At 49.4% G+C, this 23,000-nt stretch overlaps 1 protein-coding gene across 1 annotated transcript in view; it reads right to left on the bottom strand.

Annotated features, from left to right (window-relative positions):
• Window positions 1-1,010: 1,010 nt before the first annotated feature.
• The window catches only part of TENM4 (teneurin transmembrane protein 4), a 233,189-nt gene continuing 211,199 nt past the window's right edge, over window positions 1,011-23,000 (bottom strand). The window contains exons 22-26 of the mRNA XM_049640560.1: window positions 21,030-21,265; window positions 17,669-17,965; window positions 14,609-16,223; window positions 9,047-9,189; window positions 1,011-6,474 (exon numbers count right to left, since the gene is read on the bottom strand). Of these exons, the coding sequence (XP_049496517.1) occupies window positions 5,716-6,474; window positions 9,047-9,189; window positions 14,609-16,223; window positions 17,669-17,965; window positions 21,030-21,265 (3,050 nt within the window). The 3' untranslated portion in view covers window positions 1,011-5,715. The remainder of the gene's footprint in view (window positions 6,475-9,046; window positions 9,190-14,608; window positions 16,224-17,668; window positions 17,966-21,029; window positions 21,266-23,000) is intronic.

Consider the following 23,000-nt stretch of genomic DNA (forward strand, 5'->3'; position numbering starts at 1 on the left):
CTATCGCTGTAGGTGCCTCCTGGCACCACAGCAAAGTGGTGGTCTGGGTCTCTGTGCCTGGAGAGCCACTGGTTGCCTGGGGGAAGGGAGGGGCCTGGAGCTTCCCAGAGGGCCTGGTGCTGAGCCAGTGCTGGGGCTAACGGGAGGGCAGGGAGGCTTGCTCTTACTCCTCTGCTCAATTACTTGCATTTTCATAAGGTTTGCCATTCACACCGGGGAGCTGGGCTTAGCAAATGTACTTTCTGAAGTGACCAGCTGTCATCTCGGACTTCTAGAGCTGAGAGGTTAAATGTGAGGTTAAGTGAGAAAAGCAGGGTGAGAAATTACCTGTATGCTGTGATTATAACTACCTTAGTTTTTTATTTTTAAAGATACAGTAAGAAGACACAAAGGAAAGGGAAAAAATGCTAAAATAATTTTTCCCCCCAATAGTTTGCAAGAGGACTCTGCATTCATTTAGTTTCAAAAGTACGGGGTGCCTGGGTAGTTCAGTCAGTTAGGCATCTCACTTCAGCTCAGGTCATGATCTCATGGTTCCTGAGTTCAGGCCCCACATCGGGGTCTCTGCTGTCAGCACAGAGCCCACTTTGGATCTTCTGTCCCCCTCTCTCTCTCTCTCTGCCTCTCCCCTGCTTTCGCTCTCCCTCAAAAATAAATAAACATTAAAAAAAAGTGCAACTCGTGGCATAGGAGACAACTCTGTGCCCAGTGGTTCTCTCTTCAGGGCAGTATTGGGCTTTCCTGCCCCTTGGAGTCTGTCCCTGAGGCCAGTGAAGACATCAGCTTGGGGGGAGGGGGTGCGGGATGCCCTGGGGGAGCCCTGGGACATAGCTGATGTCACAGCATGATGACATTCATGAGGCTAAGCCCCAGGGTCATGTGGCCTCTGGAAATGCTGATGGCAGATTACGAGGGATTCTGGGGCCAAGGACCTGAATCTTCCAGGGCATCCCGAGAACGGCAGCGTCCAGTCGCTACTTTCTGAACAAAGGCCACCAGACACCTTAAACACAAAATATTCTTTTATTTGTCAACGAAGGCTACACGGGATCACTTCTGGTTTTGTTTTTATGCCTTTTTTTCTTTTTCTAGAAGGTATCTACATCTGCATTTATTTACAGCCTTGTCGGTATTTACACAGTCAAGAATACAGTGTTAGAAACACAAAAGTGTCGAGAAAAAAACTTCTCAAAATTAGTTCCAGACTTCAGGAAAACTATTTCCACATGGTAAGGCCAGAGTCTCCAGTGTTGGTCGTCCAAAGGCAGCTTGGGACAGTCCTTTTGCCAAAGCTGCGGGTTCAGAAGTGTTCAAGAACAGGCGGGTTTAGAAAAGTGGGATTCTGGTGTTGGGTGAAACCAGGGTTGCCGGGCCCCACCAGACATCTGTGACCCAGCTTCTGCAGGAATGGCTGAGCCTGCCTGAGGGCTGGTTCTCCGTTGGCAGTTGGCCCTCAGAATCAATCACATGTTCTTGGGGACCGAGGAGTCACCCAGTGTCATGCCTTTGGCATTCCAGAGTGGGTAAGAAACCCAACATGAGCCCCACCGAGGCCTCCCCCCACTCTGATCTTCCACATTCATGATGAAACCTAAGAGCTCACCGCTGTCTGGGGCGGTCAAGTACACAGGGCTGGTTTTTGAGAATGTAAAGGTTGGAGAGGATAAAGTTTCTATCACCTGAGCAATGAGTCTTTAAAATGAGTTTGCTGTTTTCTGACGGTTAAATGAAAGGGTCTTGAACTACAGAGTTCTTTCTTTTAACCCCCTCCCTTCCAATAAAATATAGACAAGTGTATAAACCTAGCTGGGAATTATGAGCCTCAAGTGGAGGGCTTTTTGTTGTAACAAGGATCCCAACAGAAAGAGGAGACTGGGTTCTTTCTGGAACCCCTCAGGAAGCAGGCCCCAGCTCAGGACCAGAAGGCATGGACTGGGCTTTGTGGCTGCTACGAGGAATGGAGAATAGATCCGACTTTGAGCACCAGGGATGTCAAACCCCAAAGCCCAGGATCCTGCAGAGTCCTGGCAAGCTCCTTCCTCCTGGGCGCCAAGCTCAGCATCCCTGCCCTCACCACGTGGCAACCACAACCACGAGGCTGCAGATGTGAACCTGCATTCTAAGACTTCACACCGAAAGCCCGATCTTTGCATAATGGAAACAGCCACCTACAAAGGTGGTACTTACAAGTCACAGCTGAAAAGGTCCTTTATAATTTTTTTTTCAAGCAAATGTGATTCTTTGTTATGTGTCTATGAAAACACTGCCCAGTGTTACCTTCCTTTGCCTCACCGTCACCTTCTGCTTCTGCCCCACCCCATCCTGATTATTTAAACCATTCTCAACTTCTGGTCAGTTTCCTAGGGATTGTTTCAAATTTTCCATCCCTGGGTGGAAATCAGGCACTGGGCTGTTCCTTGGGTTCTCAGCCAGCAATTCTGAGAGACCAGCATCAGGGGCTGATAAAGGTGCAATTTACCCCAGAGTTTCTTCCCTTTCATTCCCTTGTCATAGCTCTGCCCTCCAATGATGTCTGTCTGGAGGCTGGGTAAAAAAAGGGAATCTCATCTTACGAAAAACAGAGCTGGGGAATAAGTCCTGTTTAAAGCAATGGCAGAGAGGCTGAGGATCAGGGGGCGATGGTACCCGTGGAAGGCAGGGGAGAAGGCAGGAACTCTTCCAAAACAAACCCTTTGCTAGGGCAACATCCTGCAGAATCGTGAACCTGGGCCAGTGAGGGAAGGCTGGTTTCTCCAAGAAATGGACACTTTGAGTAGCTTAGTGCTAAAAGGGCAGGTGCCATTGAGGGTGGGATTTGATGCTCAGAGGCCACTCGGTGGGCATGGGGAACTCTGGCTTATGCCTTCAGACTCACTCTTGCTGTGAGATTGGGGCTGCTGGTCTCAGCAGAAGGACAGACTGAGAAGGGCGGTGCCATGTCACCTGCCAGCCCTAATGGAAGCCCACTCCAAAAGGCCAGGCCAGAAGCACCGTCTCCAGGAGCAACAGTACCGATGTGAAACCACAGTGTGTGATGCTGCCTACGCCACACCTGAGATCTTTTCTCTAAAGAAAGAATGCTTCAACTTCTCCCCGTACTGATGCTGGGCCTCCGTGGTGGTGTGGAGCCCAGGAAAGGCAAAACGTGAAGGAACATGCAATAATTCTGTGTTTTTGATCTTTACAAGTCCATCCTATTACTTTGGTGGGGGGTGGGGGTGGAGGGTTCAGAGGGTGGGGACGGTGTAGGGAGATGATTCCCTTGGCTCTCATGTTGGCTCTGACCTTCAAGTAGATGTCCCCAGCAGGTCTCGACTGATGTCAGGTAGCCAAGATAGAACCGATCAGCTAGGCTAATGGGCACGAGAGCTTCACCCAAGGGCTCCTTGTATCAAGAGTATGTTTTGAGAGGCATCAGTCTATTTTGGATTTAAAAAACAAACGTGTTCTTCAGGCCAAACTGCTTTCCATCCCGTCCAAGAACGATCCTGCCAGATGGGAGTCCACCACCAGCTCCCAGGGACCACACACAGCAGGCCCGAGGAATACTGCATCTGACTCAGCAGAGCTCTGTACCCAGAGGCACTGGGCAACCAGTGGGCATACGGGCCAAGGTGCACTGTCGCAGCAGTGTGACTTTTGTGGAAGCAGGAAGAGCACTTAGCGAAACATATCCTCTAATCCCAGTGGGATGATGTAAGGCGAAACCTCCTCTCCCGAGAAGCGGCGGGTGCCTCCCTCTGCCAGGCAGAACCCAGGCTACATGCTGCTCCGGTTCTCACACAGCAAAGACCTTCTTGGTTTCATTAACTCGTGTAATATTCTGAAGACTCTGTGAGTAAGGCTATAAAGGTGCCATGAGCTTATCAGTCCAACAAGGTTTCCACGGGGGATAGCTCAGACTCAGAATTCATTTTCCACACTTAATGTAAATGTAACCCATAAAAGTCCCATTTTATAAGAAGCCCAGCTCAAAAGGAAGCATTTGGCTTCCCCTCCTGGTCTCCCAGAACCTCCTGTGAGTGGTAATGATGATTAGGCAGATGAACCAGGAGCAAGGAGCTCCTCGCTCTTGCTGTGGCTGTCCCCTCCCCTCAATGCTTCCCTAGCCTGATGGCTGCTCTTGGGCGTGCCCACTTCCAAGAAGGCAAGAGAGCGTATGCCTCTTCCCAGTGACCTCAGGCATGGGTCTTCCCAGGGACAGCTGTAGCCTGGCCTCCCTGATCTGTGGGTACCGGCCTCAGGAACAGGTCCCAAACCTGGGGCAGCAGGGTGGGGGAGGGGGAGGGGGAGGGGGTTGGATGACCTTGCCAGGCCACACCAAATTAGCTCTTCCCTCCTTTCTCTTCAGTCTCTCTTTAAAACCCTGGATGGACTCCTCCAGGGGGGAAGCTGTTTTAGAAGAACTTCACAGAAGGAATTTCCTGAACGCTGACCCTGCTGCCTCCCAGCTGTGCTACTGGCTCATGTATGGGAGGCAGAGGAGCCTTCAGGAGCTGGTTAGAAGATGCTTGGCTTATGCCTTCCTCTCTTTGGCTGACTTCTTCTTAAGCATCTTTCCAGAATCAACGGCCACCAAACACCTCTCTCCACACTCCTGTTTCTCAGTGGTGGAGCTGAACAGTGGAGGGAAGATACCCACAGTCATGGGGAGAGAGGTTCACCTGGGAAGGCAGGCTGGTACCCTTGCTGCCACTGCCCTCCTTTTGCCATGGGTGGCCTGCCCCTCCCTGGACCTTGTGCTCACGTGGAGGGCTTGCCGGTTCTCGCATCTGACTCTGGGAGAGAGGAGGCAATGAGTAATAAGGAACATCATGGGAAGACCAACCAACCACAGACATCCTGGGTGCCTCGCCTCTATGGGAGGGTGAGGCTCTTAGCCCCAGGATGTTACGTCACCAGACTGGGGGAAGGGACCTGGGGGACACTTTCTCCATCCCCGCATGGGGGTGGCACCGACAACTACACAGGATTTGCAAAAGGGTAGGGGGTTGCATTTAGCGTCAAAATATAAAGCTTGGACAGGAGTTTGGGGCAGCTTGGAACAGGTGCTAAATGATATCACAAAAGTCCCCAGAGCAAGATGAAGACATCTGTGGTCCTCCAGAGGCACAGAACATGGTGAGTCAAAAGCCGCCACTCGTCTGTGGGAGCTGAGCCAAAAATCCTCAGGTCCTGCAGACCCTCCTTCCGGGCCCCCTCAGTAGTTCGGTACTAGCCCGTCACTCTCTACACCCCTCACTCCTGCCCGACCCCCATGGAAGAAAGGGTTGCACATGAGACAAGTTAGCACAGACACTTGTGTCTCACATCACACTGGGTACCTAGGGACAGACAAGGACACACCTCAGGAGATGTGTCTCAGAGAGGAGAAATGTACCCCAACAACAAGGAAAACTCCTCAAGGAGAAAGGGAACAAGAGACAATAAAGTTTTCATTGTGATCACACTACAGAAAAAAATACCTTCTGTTCTTTGCAAAAAATGTGTGAAGGCCAAATCTGTGTTTTTCTTTTCTTAAAAAAAAGGATGTTGCATGAGTTACAATGCAACCAGTATCTTTTTTGTGTGTGTTGGTTTGTTTTCTGCACTTGTTAAAAAAAGGATTTTTTTTTTTTTTTTTTTTTTTTTTTTTTTTAAGTACAACACAGTCAGGTGTGTGGCCACGAAAGAGTAGCTGTCTTTGGCAAGAAGTGCAGGCCGCGGACCTCTCTGTCACCTCCGGCCCATCTCGCTCTGTCTCATGAAGTGGATGTTGTTGGCGCTGTCTGACAGTTCCGGGTACTGCTCCACGGAGATCACGAAGAAGCCGTCGTAGCCTTGAACCCGCCCCGTGTTCAGCGCCTGCTGCTTCTCCCCCTCTGTCCAGGCCCGCAGGCCTTCCTCCCCTTCCCGGAGTCGCTGCTGCTCGCGGGCCCACGCCTGGCGCACGGCTCTCTGCCGGGCCAGCTCCAGCACCCGCGCCTTCTCCTCATCCAATGTGGTCCCGTAGCGAGTGCTCAAGCACAGTGCCCCATACTGGAGCTGGATGTCTGTGTAGCGTCTAGTCCTGCCATTGAGCATCGTGTTGATCTGGGACACCGTGACGTTGACCCCGTTCTCCAGGGTTCGCCGCCCCCCACTGAGGCCCAGGATGGCCAGGTCGCCTTCCGAGGGCCCTGGTTTCACAAAGTAGTGGGTGTCCATCCCGTCAATGGTGAAGTGCAGGTTCTCCAGGTAGTGGGCGTTGTTCAAGATGGCAGCAACCCTCCGCCCGTCTTCGTTGGCCACACTGATGATGTCTGTGGTCACTCGGCCATCCTTCAAGGCAAACTTGACCCCCTTGCCAAAGACCGAGCCACTGGATGCAAACTTCTTTGTCTCTGGGGCCTGTTGGCAGCTGGTGATTGTGGAGCCGTAGAGCTGGTCAAAACGTTCTAGGGTGACAAAGGCCTTGAGCTGCTTCTGCACCTCACACTGTACCCCGAGGATAGACTGATGGGGGAGGAGAGAGAGAAAGAAGGAATGAGGCAAAGGGGAAAACCTCTCCCCAAGAGCCTGAAGAGTCAGCTCTCATAACTAATCGAATCTATACACATTAACCAGTAGCATCTAGCTCTACTGCTGACCACTAGAACATTCTGCCGTCCTTTATCCATCTGTTCACCCATCCTTCCATTAAGAAACTCTTCAGCAAGCATCTGCTCTGTGCCAGGTTTCTTTCTGGGCACTGGAGAGGTACCAACGAATCAGACATCATCCCTGCTCTTGAGGAACCCATCATTTAGTGCAGAAAGACAGATGTGACAGAAAATAATTATCATCAAATGTGATAACTGGTGGTTTAAGAGAAGTAGCAGTAATAACTTTGGCTAACAGGTCTTGGTCTTTGAGCTAAATCAGTCACATTCGGTATCTCATTTGATTTCCACAATAACTTCATATAGTAGGTACTCATTATTGATTTTACATCTAAGAAAAATAAGTCTCTAAGAGATTGTAATGGGCCCACATCCGTACAGGGGGTAAGTATTCAAGCCAACGTTTGAACTCTGTCTGATTCTAGAGGCTCAGCTTCAAGGGCTCTGGATCAGGGAGCAGAGGACAAGGATCAGAACATCTCAGCCCAAAGATGGAGGAATGAGGTGGACAAGGTAGGGTTCAAGGGCAGACTCACGCTTGAGTTGGAACTCGGAGGATAAGGGGACGATGTCAGATGGAGGAATGACAAGCAATGCGTTCTTGGCAAGAAGGCTTAGTAAGATGAAAAGCGGTCATTTATATAACCCCTCTTACCCTGCTTTATCGTTCTCCGTCATGTTTATAAACTATTTTCAAGGAGGGCCTCTGCCCCCATAGTGCTTCCTGGGGGCTCCTCAGATGCCTCTGCTCTCGGCTGCTTTGGGGGACAGATTGGGCCTGGTCTCCACATCATACCACCTACCGTCCCTCCCATGGTGCAGGAGCTTGGCAAAGCCGGGTTCGTGCAAGCTCCAGGGCTTAACCAGCAACTCAGGGAAATGGCTTTAGAAACAGGCCTATCGGCTTCTCACTGAAATTAAGTCCTCTTTATAATTAATAGAACCCTGTCTGTGAACAATTATTTCCTAGAGTTTCACGAAAGCTGGAGTGCTCAACAACACAGATCTTCGATGCTTGCCAAGGGCAGAAATCAATAATTCATTGACGGGCGAGGTTGGCAAACAGGCCGTCAGAGACTGGGGCTCTGCATCGGGGGGAAGGGAAGCTGGCGGGGGTGGGGGGAGGTGGGGAGCAGCTGGGCTGCTGTGGAATCAGCCAGGTCAGCTGGGGGGGGCGGTGGACAGTGGGGATTGAGCCAGGCAGAGGGCAGGGCTACAGCGGCACAGAACAGCAGACAGGGGCCAGGCTTTGTGGTCAGACACACTGGGTTCTCATCGCCTTTCCTGCTGAGTGACCTTGAGCAAGTTTCTCTCTGAGCTCTGGTCTCCTCATCTGTAAAATGAGGAAGAATGCCTACCTCACACAGGGTTGTGTACTTCTTTCAACCATCTGTGCATTCAGCAAAAGGGCAGCACACTGGGTACCGAAGAAGACCCAGGATTTATTTGCCTTCTTGGGGCTCATAGTCCAGTGGGGATACAGGTGTGGTAAGTGCTCTGAAGGGGAGAATATGGGGTACTGCTAGGACCTAGACGTGCAGAATCATGTTCTCCAGAGTCTAGAGGACGGAGGCAGCTGAGCCGAGGAGGAAGGGAATCAGGCTGGAGTAAGACACATGGATATGCAAGTTTCTGGCTGTCAGCAGTGTGCCATCTAACAACGCTGCTCTCCCTCTGGACAGGGATCCCCAGAAGGCCTGGTCTCCGCCTGATTCGTGCCTGCATTCACGGGGTGCAGCGTGGGGTCTGGAAGAGGCAGCTCCTAGTACTTACATTATGAAGTGGGGGAGGGGGCGAAAAGGGGATGCCTGAAGTGAGGGGTGGGGTAGAGGGGTTTTTAAGGACCTTCACAGCTATATAATTCTGTGAGTCTTTAAAACCAGGCCATAAAAGGCACACAGGACAAGGTAACATTTTTTTGAACACCTTACAGACAGATCCGGGTGTGAATCCCAGTCTACCCCTTCCTTGCTTGTGTGGCACTGGAAAGCCTCAGGCATTAAACCTGTAAAATGCCAACAGTAATACCAGGGGATATGTGTGCGTTAACTTGTGTAGAATACCTCAGGCAGGTGCAGGTGAACGGAGGTGCTCAGAAAATGTCACACTTGTATTTAGAACACACCCTCCCTCCTTGCCCTTTTGCTCTGGGCAGTGACAAAGGCTCATTGTTTTTGTGGAATTCCAAACTCCGCATATCAGAGAAAACTTAATAGAGCTTGTGGGGGTCTGTGTTCTGTTACAGCTGGGTCCACAGTGGCTTGCCAGTGGTTACTACAGATTTCCTGAACAGCTTCTGGCAGGCACTGTGGCTGCACCACGTCAGCTTCCGTCACGGGCCCATGCTTTCCTGAAAAGCTTTGTAGGAGCCACTCCCATAAGGTCTGCCTGGCCTGAGGATGGGTGGCCGTGTGTGCGCAGATTACCTTGCTGTTGTCCCACTCCTGAGTTTTCATCTGTGTGTGGACGAGCTCGTAGGATGGTTCCATGGCGTCCATGTCTGGCTTGGGGTAGCCAGGAATCACATTGTGCAGCTGGAATCCAAAGGTGAGGAGCCAGCTGTTGACATCTGGGTGGGAGAGAAGCAGAAATGTCCTTGTGGAGTGAGTGGACCTCAGAGGTGACATATCCCAATAAAGTGGCCCAGAGTGAGACAGCAGTGGGGGGGTGAGGGTGGGGGGTGTCGCAAGTGGGACATCAACTGCTACAAACACTTTGAAAAACTGTTTCATGGTTATTAAAGCCGCACATACTCTTTGGACCATTGTTCCTCTCCTAGATATGTATCTAAGAGAGCTGTGACTTCAGTAGAACCTAGGTTTCCAGACTCCCCTGTCACTTAAACCTCTTTGGATTCAAACCCGGGGGGACCGGGGTGGGGGGTAGATGATGCACACCCACCCCCTGCATCAGGAGGAAACACTTGCAGAGGACAACTGCACCCAAAGGAAAGATTTAAGTGAATGACTTTCAAAGAGAAATTCCATTTAAAAACAAGCCCTCCCTTTTCTCCCAAGCAGCAAGATGGCCTCTACCAAACATCAAAGAGTCCCCCCCCCCCCCCCCCCAGTCTACCTTTCATTTACTCTGGTAAGTGATGCTAAGGAAGTCATTTAATCTCCCTGTGCCTTCATTTTCCAATCTTTAATACTGGGCTTGAGGGGACACCTGGGTGGCTCAGTTGGTTAAGCGTCCGACTTTGGCTCAGGTCATGATCTCATCATTCATGAGTTTCAGCCCCTGCATCAGGCTCTCTGCTATCCTCACAGAGCCCACTTTGGATCCTCTGTCTCCCTCTCTCTCTTCCCCTCCCCCACTCACATGCGTGCTCTCTCAAAATAAACAAACATTAAAAAAAAATAGTGGGCTTGAGGATCTAGCGCCATAGGCGTTGGTTTTATCGATTTTACAACATTCCTGGGGGGTTACTAATTATAGAATATTAGGTATAGGGATAGAGAGGACTTTCCCATGAGCCTTTGGCTCACTGAAGAACAGAATCAGGAAGCCAAGACGTAAGGGAAAGAAAGAGGATGGATAAAGTGTCATCTGTTACTAGGCCCAATGTTGCTGAGAGCGTTTCGTGTGCCCAGCACTGTGTTACTCCGACCCTCACCTTGTGCACTCAGAACCCTGAAGGGGAGATGACACACAGGCATGCAAAACTTTGACACAAGAAAAAAGATGAGAGGAGGGCGGAAGTCTTTCAGTTGGACAGGCTGACAAGTCTTCACAAAGAAGGTGGCCTTTAAGGCAGACACTGAAAGCTGTGTACCTTTTGTCAGGCTTCAGCAGAGATAAAGGGGGCACTTCAGGCAAAGACCGTGTGCAAGGCAAGGCCTGGAGAGGGGAGGTGAGTGTGGGGAGTGTTCAGGTAAGCGGAGAGCAGTTCAGCAAGGCAGAGAGAGAACCAGAAAGAAAAATTGTGGCTAGCGCAGGAGAAGCCTGGGATGGCAGGTAAGAGTTAACTGGATGCCTGTAGGAGAGTGACAGCCAGCCTGTGTCCCAGCGTGGCTCGGCCTTCCTTGAGAAGAGGCAGTTGAAGATGCTAAAGCATTTGTTGAGCAGAGACTCAGAATCCAAAGTCTGGGGAAGGGGTGGGGTGGGGGGTGGAGTTGAGCCTCAGAGCTGGCAGTCCCGGGCTATGGGCATCCAGGCCTGCTTTTGCCTTCTTCCAAATGAGACAGGTCTCTGGTCAGGGAGGCCCTGCTTAGGGTCCAGGCACTGGTGCAGCTGTCTTCCCCTACCACCCACTGAAGCCATTCCAGCGATGGGGATGTCCTTTGGGGGTTGACAACTGTGTCCCTGCCACTGCTGCATCCTGTGCTGTCTTCTCATTCAAGGACCTCAAGTTTGCCTTTGTTTGTTTTGTTTTTTGGATGCCCTGGAGCCCCTCTCTCTTGGGTGTGAAACATGGAGGTACCAGGGTGGAGGAAGATAGGAAGGGCGGCATAGAAACCCAGGTTCTACTTCTAGGAAGGTCGTGGAAGGAAAAGAACATGGTGAGGCAAGACGAAACCCATGTTCAAATTCAGGCTCCCCAAGTTGCACACTGTGTGAACTTGGACCGTTTCCTTAACCTCTCTGAGATTCAGTTTCCCTATCTACAAACTGATGGTAGAAATGGTTTTCACCAAGCCATGGAAAGAATAATAGTGTTACCACTTTGGGCAGCCATCATACAGCAGCAACTGTTCTAAGCTTGTTACACGAATGACTGGGTTTCCTATATTCTAAAGTGTCCAGCTCGGTTCCTGGCTCATAGAAGGTTTTCTGAGCTTTTTCAAACCCAGACCCCCACGTCACTGGACCTCCATTTCCTCATTTGTAACATGAGGCACTTGGGCTAGCTTGCCTCCAAAGTCCCTTTCTTCACTGAGTTTTTGAGAATCTCTGATTCTATGAATCGTGGCAGATGGTTTTTAGGAAATTAAAACAAACAGAACAGGGGGGAAAAAATCCCCCATGAAGCCATTTGGCCTGAGGCTGAGAACCTGCATCTGAATTTGTAGTTGGAAAGGAAAACTTCTATCAGGATTACTGCAGATTCCCAGGAAACTAGGGGGCTGAAAAGAGGGCTGGGCCTTAATCATAAGTGATGGAAGGTAGGAATATTTCTCACTATGCCTTTAGGAAAAATGCTGAAAATCGATTTATTCATTGTTTTTTTTTTTTTCCTATGGCACTTTTCTGAAAAGTTGGGAATTTTACTCTTCCTTTTTATGACATCAGAGTTAGAAATTTCTGTCAAGTTAAAAAGCCCCTTTTTACCCATCTGCCCCAGACATCAGTGTAGCCACCTGGGACAGCGATGAATTAACAATCCTTTCTTATGTGGGCACATTACAGAGTGAATTTCATTCCAAGAATGAGGATTCTGGAGTTAGAGCAGAGTTCTACCCCTAGCCCTGCCACTTCTCAGTAGGTCAGTTACTTTATGGCTCTGACCTTCACTTTCCTCCTCTGAGAATGGAGTCAGTGATCCCCATCTCACTGGCTTCAGGTGAGGGTTAGTGCAATAGTGTATGGGATGGATCCTTGGTGGGTATTTTTTGGTTGCCTTCCTAGCATCCCATTCTGCCTTCTCACTCTTCCTTTTGGGGTATCCGTGTAGTTTTAGGGAGGCTGACTCCACCTAGGGGTTCAGCAATGGAGCATGTCACCTAGGCTAAGACACTCAGTGCGTTTTCTCTCCCCAGCCACAGTGCTTGGTTCAGGGTTTGTCATGTGACCTCAGCCTATCCATTTGGAGCGTATGCTCCTTTTTATTGGTGTCATTGCTGGATGTGAGTGAGGTTGTACGTAGCTCGCATGGAAGCTAAACGGTTTAGTGAGAATTAGTGGGATCTTGGTTTGTAGTAACAGAATGTTTTCCTGTACCATTTTTTTTGTTTTTCCAGCTACAGTAAGTAACCTGCCAAGATACCTCGAAAGAAACTCACTGCAGGATGAGCAGGGGGTGTGCTTAATGTACACAGACATAATGGAAATGTTTTCTAAATCTGTTAAGTTTTCTTGGACTGCCAGCAAGTTGAGCATAGTGAGACCTTGTTGGGCTATTCCTGTTCACCACAGGCCCCAAGTCCGCTTTCATCGCACCCACCCACCACCGCGCCCACTCTTCTTCCTCACGCATGGGATGCCTGCTCCCAACATGACCACCTGGAATTCTTCCCGGAAAGAATCCTCCAGTCAGTGTCAGCAGCAGCAGGGTCCAGACCAGGCCACCAGGTTTGGGAGCTAGGAAGCCACATCCCTACGGGGCACTCATGTGAGCTGTACCTGTTGCCCTCTCTGCACTTCTGTAAACGCAGTCCCCTCTGCTTGGGTTGCCTTTCTCCCCATTACCTGAGGAATGTCCACTCAGAAGTGGGCCTCAAGGATGAACTGCTCCCTGGGCACAACCGGCTGTGCGTCCTGTGTATCAACGGCCATCAGTGCAAACTTTCATCCTGGGCCCCTCACTGCTGTCTGTGTCTCCCTTGCAGTGTAAATTCCTGGAGGGCAGGGATCATCTTTGTATCCCATCCCCTCAGGCCGAAAACAGTGGCTGCACCCAGGAGGCACTTGTTGAAAGAAAATGAAACTGTCTTAAAATAGGGGGCGCAGGGTTGTGTCACAGGAGAAAGAGAAGGAAACGACCAGTTTCCTGTTGGGGCGTGCCCAATTTTTGCCCACTGCAAACTCTCTTTTATAAAAAGCGCTGGTTTTATCCAGACCTGAATCCCCATAGCTGCTCTGACTCTTGAGGTCTTCTGTGGCTGAGGTCTGGGAGTGGCTGCTTTGCTGGGTGGACTGTGGCTGCTGAAGACATTTCTGGCACGTGTGAACATTTATATTCCAGTTGGTTTCACAGCGGTGGAAAACAAAGCTCACTTTTTAAGTCAGGGTCGAGGTAAGGGAACCTTACATGAGCCAGGCACTGTGCTAGGCAGGTTATAAAATGTATCTCATTTCACCCTTGCAACCATCCTAGCAGGGTTTTTTTTTTTTTTTTTTTTTTCCTACTTGTCCATCCTCTCCCTTTCTCCCCTCTTCCTACCCTCTTTGGATTGAATATTTTTTTAGTCTACATTTTATTTCCACTAGTGACTAATTAGCTATGCCTCTGCTTTCTTTTCTAGTGGATGCTCTAGGATTTACAACATGCATACTTATCAGTGTCAGTAGACATTCTAACATTTATTTATTTATTTATTTATTTATTTATTTATTTACGTAGGCTTCATGACCAGAGTGGAACCCAGTGTGGGGCTTGAACTTAGAACCGTGAGATCAAGACCCGAACTGAGATCAAGAGTTGGATGCTTAACTGACTGAACCACCCAGGTGCCCCCTCACTTTAATTTACAGGTCAGCAAACTGGAATTAAGGGAAGTTAAGTAATTTCTGTGACTGTCCATAACTTAGAAATGGTGCATCCTTCAGCAGTTCTGTGTCCAAATTCTGAACTGTCCATTACATTATCCCGAATGAGAAAATTGATTTTTTTTTTCTTTAGCTATACCTTCACCCACCTTATTGGGGACTCATAGTCAGCCTGATCTCTGGGTCAGAAACTTCCAAAGTGCATTTTCAGGGATGCATCCAGTGAAGCACTAGGATTTCATGGTGAAAAAAAGGGGTTTCATGCTCAAATGCTTGAGAAACTGTGGGTAAAGGGGTTTCGTGGTCAGATGTTTGAGAAATAGTGGGTAACTGTGTTAAACAGTTCTCTTTACCAGAGGACTTCTCAGAGACTTTCATAAGCTGCAATGTATTATGAAAATTTAAGAATGGTAGTTGCCCTGTCAAATCAATTTGAGGCCAGTACCAGTTTTTCCAGGGCATTTCTCTCAAGTAGTGTTTCTTAAAATCTACTTTGAAAATTGCTGTTCTAAGGAAAGCCAGTGTTTCCTGTGACCCAACTACCAGCGTTCTCAAGGAAGACCGTCCTGTCAGAGGACCAGAACAACAGTCCTGTCCTCCGAATGAGCCCTCATCCTCACCTGTCATGAAGCACTTGATGTCCTGAGAGTTGCTGATGGGGTTGTTGTTTTTAAACATGTAGAGATTGAAAGGCATGATGTTGCTGCTAGTAAGGTGTTTCCACAACTCGTGGTCTGGGCTAGTCCAACGACCAGCCAGCACATCGTAATCCCGCCGGCCCATGTGGATGAGCTTGGTGAGTGGATCGTAGAGGCCACCATGGTAGCCGATGATGATCTGAAAGTTGGGGTTAGTATCCATGTAGATCTCTCCATAGGCAGTGTATAGAATCTGCTTGATCATCAAACCTGTTCCACTGAAGACAGCAAGAGGGGTCCCGATGTTGTCACAAGCTATGTAAAACTCATCACCGCTGCTCAGCTCCATGGCGAAGAGGTGCCCTTGCAGATCATAGTAGAGGGAGGTGATTTCGGAGCTGGAGTGGTTGTAAAGGTGGGTGACCTTGGTGGGGTTGGTCAGGTCTGCATAGAAGAACTGCAGGTGGTGGCTGTGGCTACTCTTGCTGGACACCCGCCGCCCCAGGCCATCGTAACGGTACCTGACGCTCCAGCCACCGGCCCGGTTGTAGGCCTTGATGAGCAGGCCAGCTGAGTTGTACTCAAAGACGTCCCCGCCCCGCTGCCTCAGGAAGCCATCCTCGTCCATCTTGTACTGCACATCACCCAGCCTAGTGATGCGGTCACGGAGGTCATACCTTAGCGGGGTGAGCCGTGCACTGTTCCCAGGGCTCAGTAAGTGCAGGTTCCCATTGAGGTCATAGCTGTAGCGCCAGAGCGGCTTGTCATTGATGGAGACCGTCTGTAGTTGGCCATCAGCGTCGTACTCATAGGAGTAGCGGGTGGTATTGGCATAGGGTCCCACCTTCAGCTCCTTCTTCACTACCCGCCCCATGTTATCATACTGGACGGTCATCCAGTACATGAGTGAGCGGAAAATCTCATATTGCACTTCCTTCATCCGGCCGTATGCGTCAAAGTGTTTGGTGTGGGTCATGACCGCTGTAGTGATGATCTGGTTAATGTCATAGTAGATGACACCAAACTTCCCAAACTGCTCTGTCTTCCCTGACACATCATCATAGCGATAGAGATCGATGGGCAGCGGGGTCTCATTGATCACAGCCTGCATGCTGGTCACCCGGAAACTGTTGTCATAGTTATAGTCAAAACGAGCATTGACCATGCCTTCCTCGGTGAAGCGGAAGATCTGGCGGTCGATCAGAGGACCAATTTGACGGTAGCGGATGGTGCAGGTGAAGCCCTCATTCTGTAGGTTGATGGTCTTCAGCATGCCTGCTGTCTCGTCATAGGTGAAGCTCACCTTGGTGGTGTCATACAGCATCTCGGCTAGCTTTGACAGTTTGCCATACTTGTATATGACCCTGCGGCCGGTGCCCAGGTAGAAGGTGTGGAGGAGGTGCCCATCCTCAGTGAAGTCCTGGATGACTGAGGCATTGCCTTCAGGGGGCTGGTAGATGTTCCTGTAGTAGCCCACTGAGCGAATGGTCTCTAGCGTCTGCCGGGCCACGTTGGGCATGGTCACAGAAGAGAGGCGGTCATTCTTGTCGAACTCAAAGATGTATTGCCGCTGGCTGTGGAGGAGCAGTACCATGGACTGGAGGGAAAGGAACACAGAAGTAAGAGTAGGGGAGTGCACGCAGGGGAAGTCTGTGCACTTAAGACTTAAAGGAGATGAATGAAAAGCCAAGGGAACTGGTGGTTGTCCTAAGTGAGGCCCAAACCACAGCCTTCTAAACAATGTGCCATAGGGTACTGCAGTGGGGTACAAATGGGTAAGATAAGGATTTCTCTCAGCCCTTGGCCCTGGCACTCAGGCCATCTGTCTTGCCATGGTGAGCAGCCTTGTCTGCTTGTCCCTTTGTGTGGTACAAAAATGATGATTTTGTGGGTGATGGTGTGTGAGAAAGGTTGGGAGCACTGGCTAGAAGGATTTGCAACAGCCTCTCTCCTGGCTTCCTTCCTTCAGATTCCTTCTCAAATCAATGTTCCTACTCAAGCAAGAATGATTTTCCTAAAACACAGCCTGACAGTATCTACTGCCTGCTACACAACTTCTGTTGGCTCCCTGTGGCCCACAGGATAAAGAATGCATCTGAGAAGGGCATTTAAGGCTTTATGCAGGAACAGGTCATATGCCCACCCTGGGCTGGGGTGGACTGTGATGGCAACAGGGAAACCTGATTCCTAACAATGGCTTGTTGCATGGCCCCAGGAAGGTTCTTTCCCCCTCTGGGTTGGGTTTTTCACTATGTCGGATGACCTCCAACGTCTCTCTTAGCACCACCACAGAACATTGCTTAGAGATGCTCACCCAGCACACGGTGGGGAAGACTGAGCACAAAACAAGCACAGCCCAGACCCTGGACAGGTGACTGTGAGCAGGAAACAAAGTAAAGACGTGGGTACCAGAACTGGGGCATGAAGTGCAGGCTCTTTTACAGGAATAAGTCAGCAGATAACATACCTAAAGGAAGCTAGGCAGCAAAGCTAAATTTTCTCTGATTTGGGACCAACTTTTGCTTTCAGGGCTTTTCTGATTCTTAGCCCCTGGGATGAAATAAATCCTAACCTGAAGCAGAACGGATTTATGAAGGCCATGCCCACCACTGGAAGCTCAGGATTAATCACCTCCTGCCTAAGTACTGATCCCTAGGTCTCTGCCCTATTCTCTGTGACCAGATCACACTGTGTGCCCCAGACCTGGGAGCAGACCCCTGCCTGGGTCTCGGCCCTCAGTCCTGCTCTGTAGGACCAGTTAGTGTTGGGCCTGCCCCCAGTTCCAGTCTCTCATGCGGGCCTTTAACATTCTCCTGCCCCAGGACCCCCACCTGCCACACCACCACCACGATCCACCCAGATGCCTCTCGGGCTCCCCAGCCCTCTACTGCAGATTTTTCTGTTTTCTTTTGGAGACCACATGGGTCCAATCTATCCCGCTGAGGGCAGCAAGCTGGGCCTGGCCATGGGTTGAGCCATGACACAATGGTCTTCTAAATGGCAAGGCCAGTGGTGGTGGGGGTGGGGGGGATGGACACCTGCCTTCTCTAAGTATGTGTAGGTCCACGTCTTCCCATCAGCAAAGATCCTGGATGTGATGCGACCCGCCTGGTCGTATTCCATCCTCTCAGACATGATGCCTCTCTGGACGCCAGCGATATGGCCCCCTGGGGAGTATGTCACATTGACACCATTCAGCCTGCTGCTGGGTGACCAGAGGCTGGGCCGCCCTGCCTGGTCGTACAGGATCCGGAGGGTGAACTTGCGGTGGTCATCATAGATCTTCTCTGTGCGGGTCACACGGTCAAAGTCCAGGGACAGGAGGTTCCGGTTGTGAACCTGGAGTAGGAGGAAAGACAGAGTTAATCTGGACATTGAAGACTTTGATGTGAGAAGGTCCTGATTAGAGGAGGCAGCACAGGTCATGGGTGTCAACAGACGGGGTTTGGGTCCTGGCTCTATCACCTGCCAGTTCTATGAAGCTTCATCATCTGTAAAATGGGAATGCCAATTACATAGGGCTGTTGTGAAAATAAAGGCAGTGCAGGTATTGAGCAAATATTAGCTGGTCCTGAAGACGATCCGTGTGATATCCTAATGTCATACTTCTAATGGGGACAAAAAGGCAGCTCCTTCTTGACTCTCTCCTAAAAAGGGAGAGGCCAAGTGGGTCCAGATCCCCTTGCTAGGTCAGCTGGGCTGCTAGGTCAGCACACAATTCAATTTCCTTCCAGAGTCAGGAATACAGGGCTCCCGCAAGGGTAGAGGTAAGTCAGGGTTTTTCCTAGTTTAATAAAGAAATATACTTTGAGGCCTACTTCTGTATTTGGATCCACCCTTTAGGCATCGGTTGCCCCTGAAACATTGCCAGGTACTCCAAAGCTAAAATGCTGTGTCCCCTCTAATTGGCACATGGCCTTATAGGACATTTGGGCACATTTTCCGACTCTTCCATTGGTCACTGGTTAAGTTTGACATGTAGTAAGGGAAACACAAGAGGAAAGTAGATGATGTAGGTCATATGATACAAAACCGCACATGTGGACTGAGGTAATGAAAGGCCCTCTAGGACCCTGGGTGGTAAAAAAGGCTCTGGTCTAGGAATTAAGGTCAGGATTCCAGCCTCGATTCTGTGGCCAATTTATCTGTGTGACCTTGGGCAAGTGCCATTCCCTGTCCGAGTCTCAATTTCTTCCTCTGTGAAACAACAGGGCTATTGTGAGGACTGAAGAAGCCTGAGTAGATTACCAAACAGAGTTCTGGGCATATAGAAGGTACTGAATTAATGAATGTAATTATTTCCATTAAATGGCAGCAAAGGATCGCATTCTCAGAGAACGTAGAGACGTGTGTGTCTCCCCCTTTCCTCCAAACAAATTCTCAAACCTTGAAAATAAGGATTTATAATGATGATGCTGGGACAACTTTAGCTGTGAATGGCCTGCTTATAATAAGGTTGCCTTCCCAGGGGTAATCAAATACAATTGCAGAGCAAAAACAGTGTGGCAGACAATTCCCGTGAAAAATCGGAGGCACCGGAGACTGGAGCTGTGTTCTTTGCCGGGAGGGCAAAGGAAGATTCAGGGTCTGCACCACCAACAATGATGGGGGCCATTTTAAGGCATCTTTTGCAGGGTCCCCTGTGACTCCTCCCAAGGAGCTGCCACCCAGACAGCTGCCCCCCCCCCCCCCGCCACCCCTGGAGGGCCCCTAGGGAAGGCGAGCTACACCTCTGTGGCAAAATTAATAAAATTGAATTAAGCAGCTCACTGGGGAACCGCCTAATGCTTCCTGTGCTTGGCAGTGGCAGCAATGAGATTATTTTACATCTTTCTTTATTAAAAAAGTTCCCAGTTGTATAAAAAATGAGCTCCATTATGGGGAGGCGCACCCGGATAACATTCTAATTCCACATGCCGTCACTGTGGGTGGCCATTTATTTTGGGAGGACGCGGAGATGCGGCCACCGGACTGGAGCACCATTAATCTCAGGCTGGGAGAGGGACCAATTAAAGCCTGGGAAACTTTTGGTCCAGTTCACACTGCAGAGAGGAAATCCTAATAGCACTAATCGCTGCCATTTATTGAGCACCTGAGTTCTACCAGCATTGGGCTAGGTACTTGGAATATATTATCTTGTTTCCGCAGAGGAGTCTGAGACTCAGAGGAGTTGCTCAGGGCTACACGCCAGGCCCAGGCAGGAATCAAACCAAGGTCAAATTTTCCATTTAGCACACTGCCTTAGATGTGCATGAGGGGGCTCCTGGAGAATTGAGACAGGGGGCTCGGGGAGGCTGCAGATGGTGGCGGGCCACAGAGAACAAAGACACTTACGGCCTTCCTCAGGGAACTAGTGGAAGGCTCTTTCCCAGTTCAATTTTTGCTAGAGTTCTAGGCTGTCGAGGAGATACAGGAAGGCTGGTTTTGTGGATTCTAGTTGTGTGATATTGGCTGTGTCGAGACAGCGCCAGCCGTGTGGCATGAGGATGCTTCTGTGGTTTTTAGGAGTCAGCAACAATCTCGCTCAGTTCTGTGGTTCCCTTCAGCCCAGCCAGTGCCTACGGAGCAGCTGGGGTCTGCAAGGAGCTGTGCTCAGAACCGGGCTGGTTTCTTCGCTTTCACGCTCCCTGTCACCTTCCTTTCTGAAGCTAGAGGGAAAAGAAGTGGGGCAATCGGGCCTGGGGGGCGGGGGCGGTAATAGCACTCTGCAGAAACATGGGGGGTGAGGCAGTGAAAGGGCTGGCTCAGGGCATCCACATTCTGAAGAGCACTCTGAAATGCCAGACCACAGATGCCAACCCACTGGCAGCAGGGACAGCTGGGGTTGGGGGTTGTTTTGCTCATTTAGTAAGGGGACAACTGCCTGGAAGGAGTGGAGGATGTGGCTTAGGTTCCAAATAGCCAAACTGGATTCTGCTAGATATTAATAAGAACATAGTAGTAAGAATAGCAGGAACAACAGGAGTAGGTTATTGACCACTTCCTGTGTGCAAGGCTCGGTATGAGGCATTCTGTATATTATTTCCAATTCTTGTCGCAACTTGTAAAATTGATTCATCCTTTCCATTTTTTTTTGGAGAATGAGACTGAGGCTCCGGATGAATGAAATGGCATCACGGACGGGCTGAAATTCAGTCCGGGTATCACAGAAGCTGGAAATCCAACTCAGGCCTAACACCAAAGCCGGTGATCTTGCCACAACGGAAGAGAGATTCGAGATTTCTTATTAAGTGAGGTTTGCCTACTTTACCTTCCTCCTTTGGCAGGGGGCCCAGGAACACTTTCTCCCCCAGGGCCAGTTTCAAGAACAGAACTCAGTTCTCCGGATCGGTCCTCATTCTCTCCCGCTAGGGCCCCAGCCACCCCCAGAGGCGGAGCCCCGCCTGGAGCAGGCCTTGCTCACCCGCAGCCGGCGCCCGAACACGGTGACCTGGCCCCGCGCCTGCTCCTTGCGCTGCCGCCACTCCACCAGGTTGAGGCCGTTGTCGATGGGCAGCGTGACGTTCCGCTTGCCCACAGTGGGGTTGACTGTGCCGGCCAGCAGATGGGGCTCTGTCTGCAGTGCCACCTCCATGCCGTTGGCCAGCAGCAGCCGCAGGGAGCCATCTGCCCCGATGTAGTAGCTGTTGCGGACCTGGTCTGAGGGACGGGAGAGGAGAGGGACCATTTCTGCTCAGAAGGGTTGAGGATGGAGGGAGGGGTGTGCACAGCAGAGGTAGGGGTGTGGCTTCTAAATGGGTTTATTTTTCTGACTATGGAAATGAAACATTATCATTGAAGAAAACTAGGACGATATAGGGAGATCGTCCATGATCGCAATACCAAAAAAAAAAAGCCACTGTAAATATTTTGTATACTCCTAGACTTCAGAATATTTCTGGGGGCGCCTGGGTGGCTCAGTCAGTTAAGCATCTGACTTAAGGCTCAGGTCATGAGTTCGAGCCCCGCATCTAGCTCTGTGCGGACAGCTCAGAGCCTGGAACCTGCTTTGGATTCTGGGTCTCCCTCTTTCTCTGCCCTTTTCCCGCTCATGCTCTGTTTCTCTCTCAGAAATAAACATTAAAAAAAGAATATTTCTGAATACATTTATAAAGTAATTGCTTATAGTGTGCCACTGATCATTGTATTACATCATTGAATATTTTTCCTAAGTGTTTCTCTCTTTAAAAAATTTTTTAATGCTTATTTTTGAGAGAGAGAGAGAGAGAGAGAGAGAGAGAGGGAGGGGCAGAGAGAGAGGGAGACACAGAATCTGAAGCAGGCTCCAGGCTCCGAGCTGTCAGCACAGAGGCCAACACAGGGCTTGAACTCACCAACCACGAGATCATGACCTGAGCCAAAGTTGGACGCTCAACGGACTGAGCCACCCTGGCCCCCCTCCTAAGTGTTTCTCCTAATGACTGTACAGTATTCCACTATATGGAAATGCCATAATTTATCTAACCCATCCTTAAGTAGATATTCTGATTATTTCTAGCTTTTCATAATTACAAAGTGACACTGCAAATAAACATATTGTAAACATTATGCTAAGTGAAAGAAGTCAGACACAAAAGACCACATAATGTATCAATAACTCCCTTTATATGAAATATCCAGAATAAGACATCAAGTAGATTAGTGAGGGAAAGGCACTAATGGGGAATGGGGAGTGAGCACTTATGGGTACAAGCTTTCTTTTGGGGGAGTGGTAAACATTTTCCAGAACTAGACAGCATTAATAATTGCATAACTTTGTAAATATACTAAACCCCCCTGAACTGTACACTTTAAAAGGGTGAATTTTAGAGTATGTGAATTATATCTCTATTAAAACTATATTTTTTGGATAAATCAATGTCTTCGTTTTGGGTTGTTAGGATTACTAGAACAAAGGGTTGAACATTTTTTTTTTTAATTTTTTAATGTTTTATTTATTTTTGAGACAGAGAGAGACAGAGCATGAGCAGGGGAGGGGCAGAGAGAGAGGGAGACACAGAATCCGAAACAGGCTCCAGGCTCTGAGCTGTCAGCACAGAGCCCGACGCGGGGCTTGAACTCATAGACCAGGAAGTCATGACCTGAGCCGGTCGGACGCTCAACCGACTGAGCCACCCAGGCGCCCCAGGGTTGAACATTTTTAAGGTTCTTGGTACACACCAGAGTTAACTATTCTTTACATCAAGGTGAAAATAACTCCAGTACTTAAGTTGCTGACAAAATTCCAAATATATATGTATATATATATATATATATATATATATATATGTATATATATGTGTACGTATATGTGTATATATATGTATATACGTATATGTATATATATGTGTGTATATATATACACATATATATACACACATATATATTTAAGTCATTTTCATATACATACATATGT

Source organism: Panthera uncia, chromosome D1 (assembly GCF_023721935.1).
Source record: "Panthera uncia isolate 11264 chromosome D1, Puncia_PCG_1.0, whole genome shotgun sequence".
Classification (NCBI taxonomy): domain Eukaryota; kingdom Metazoa; phylum Chordata; class Mammalia; order Carnivora; family Felidae; genus Panthera; species Panthera uncia.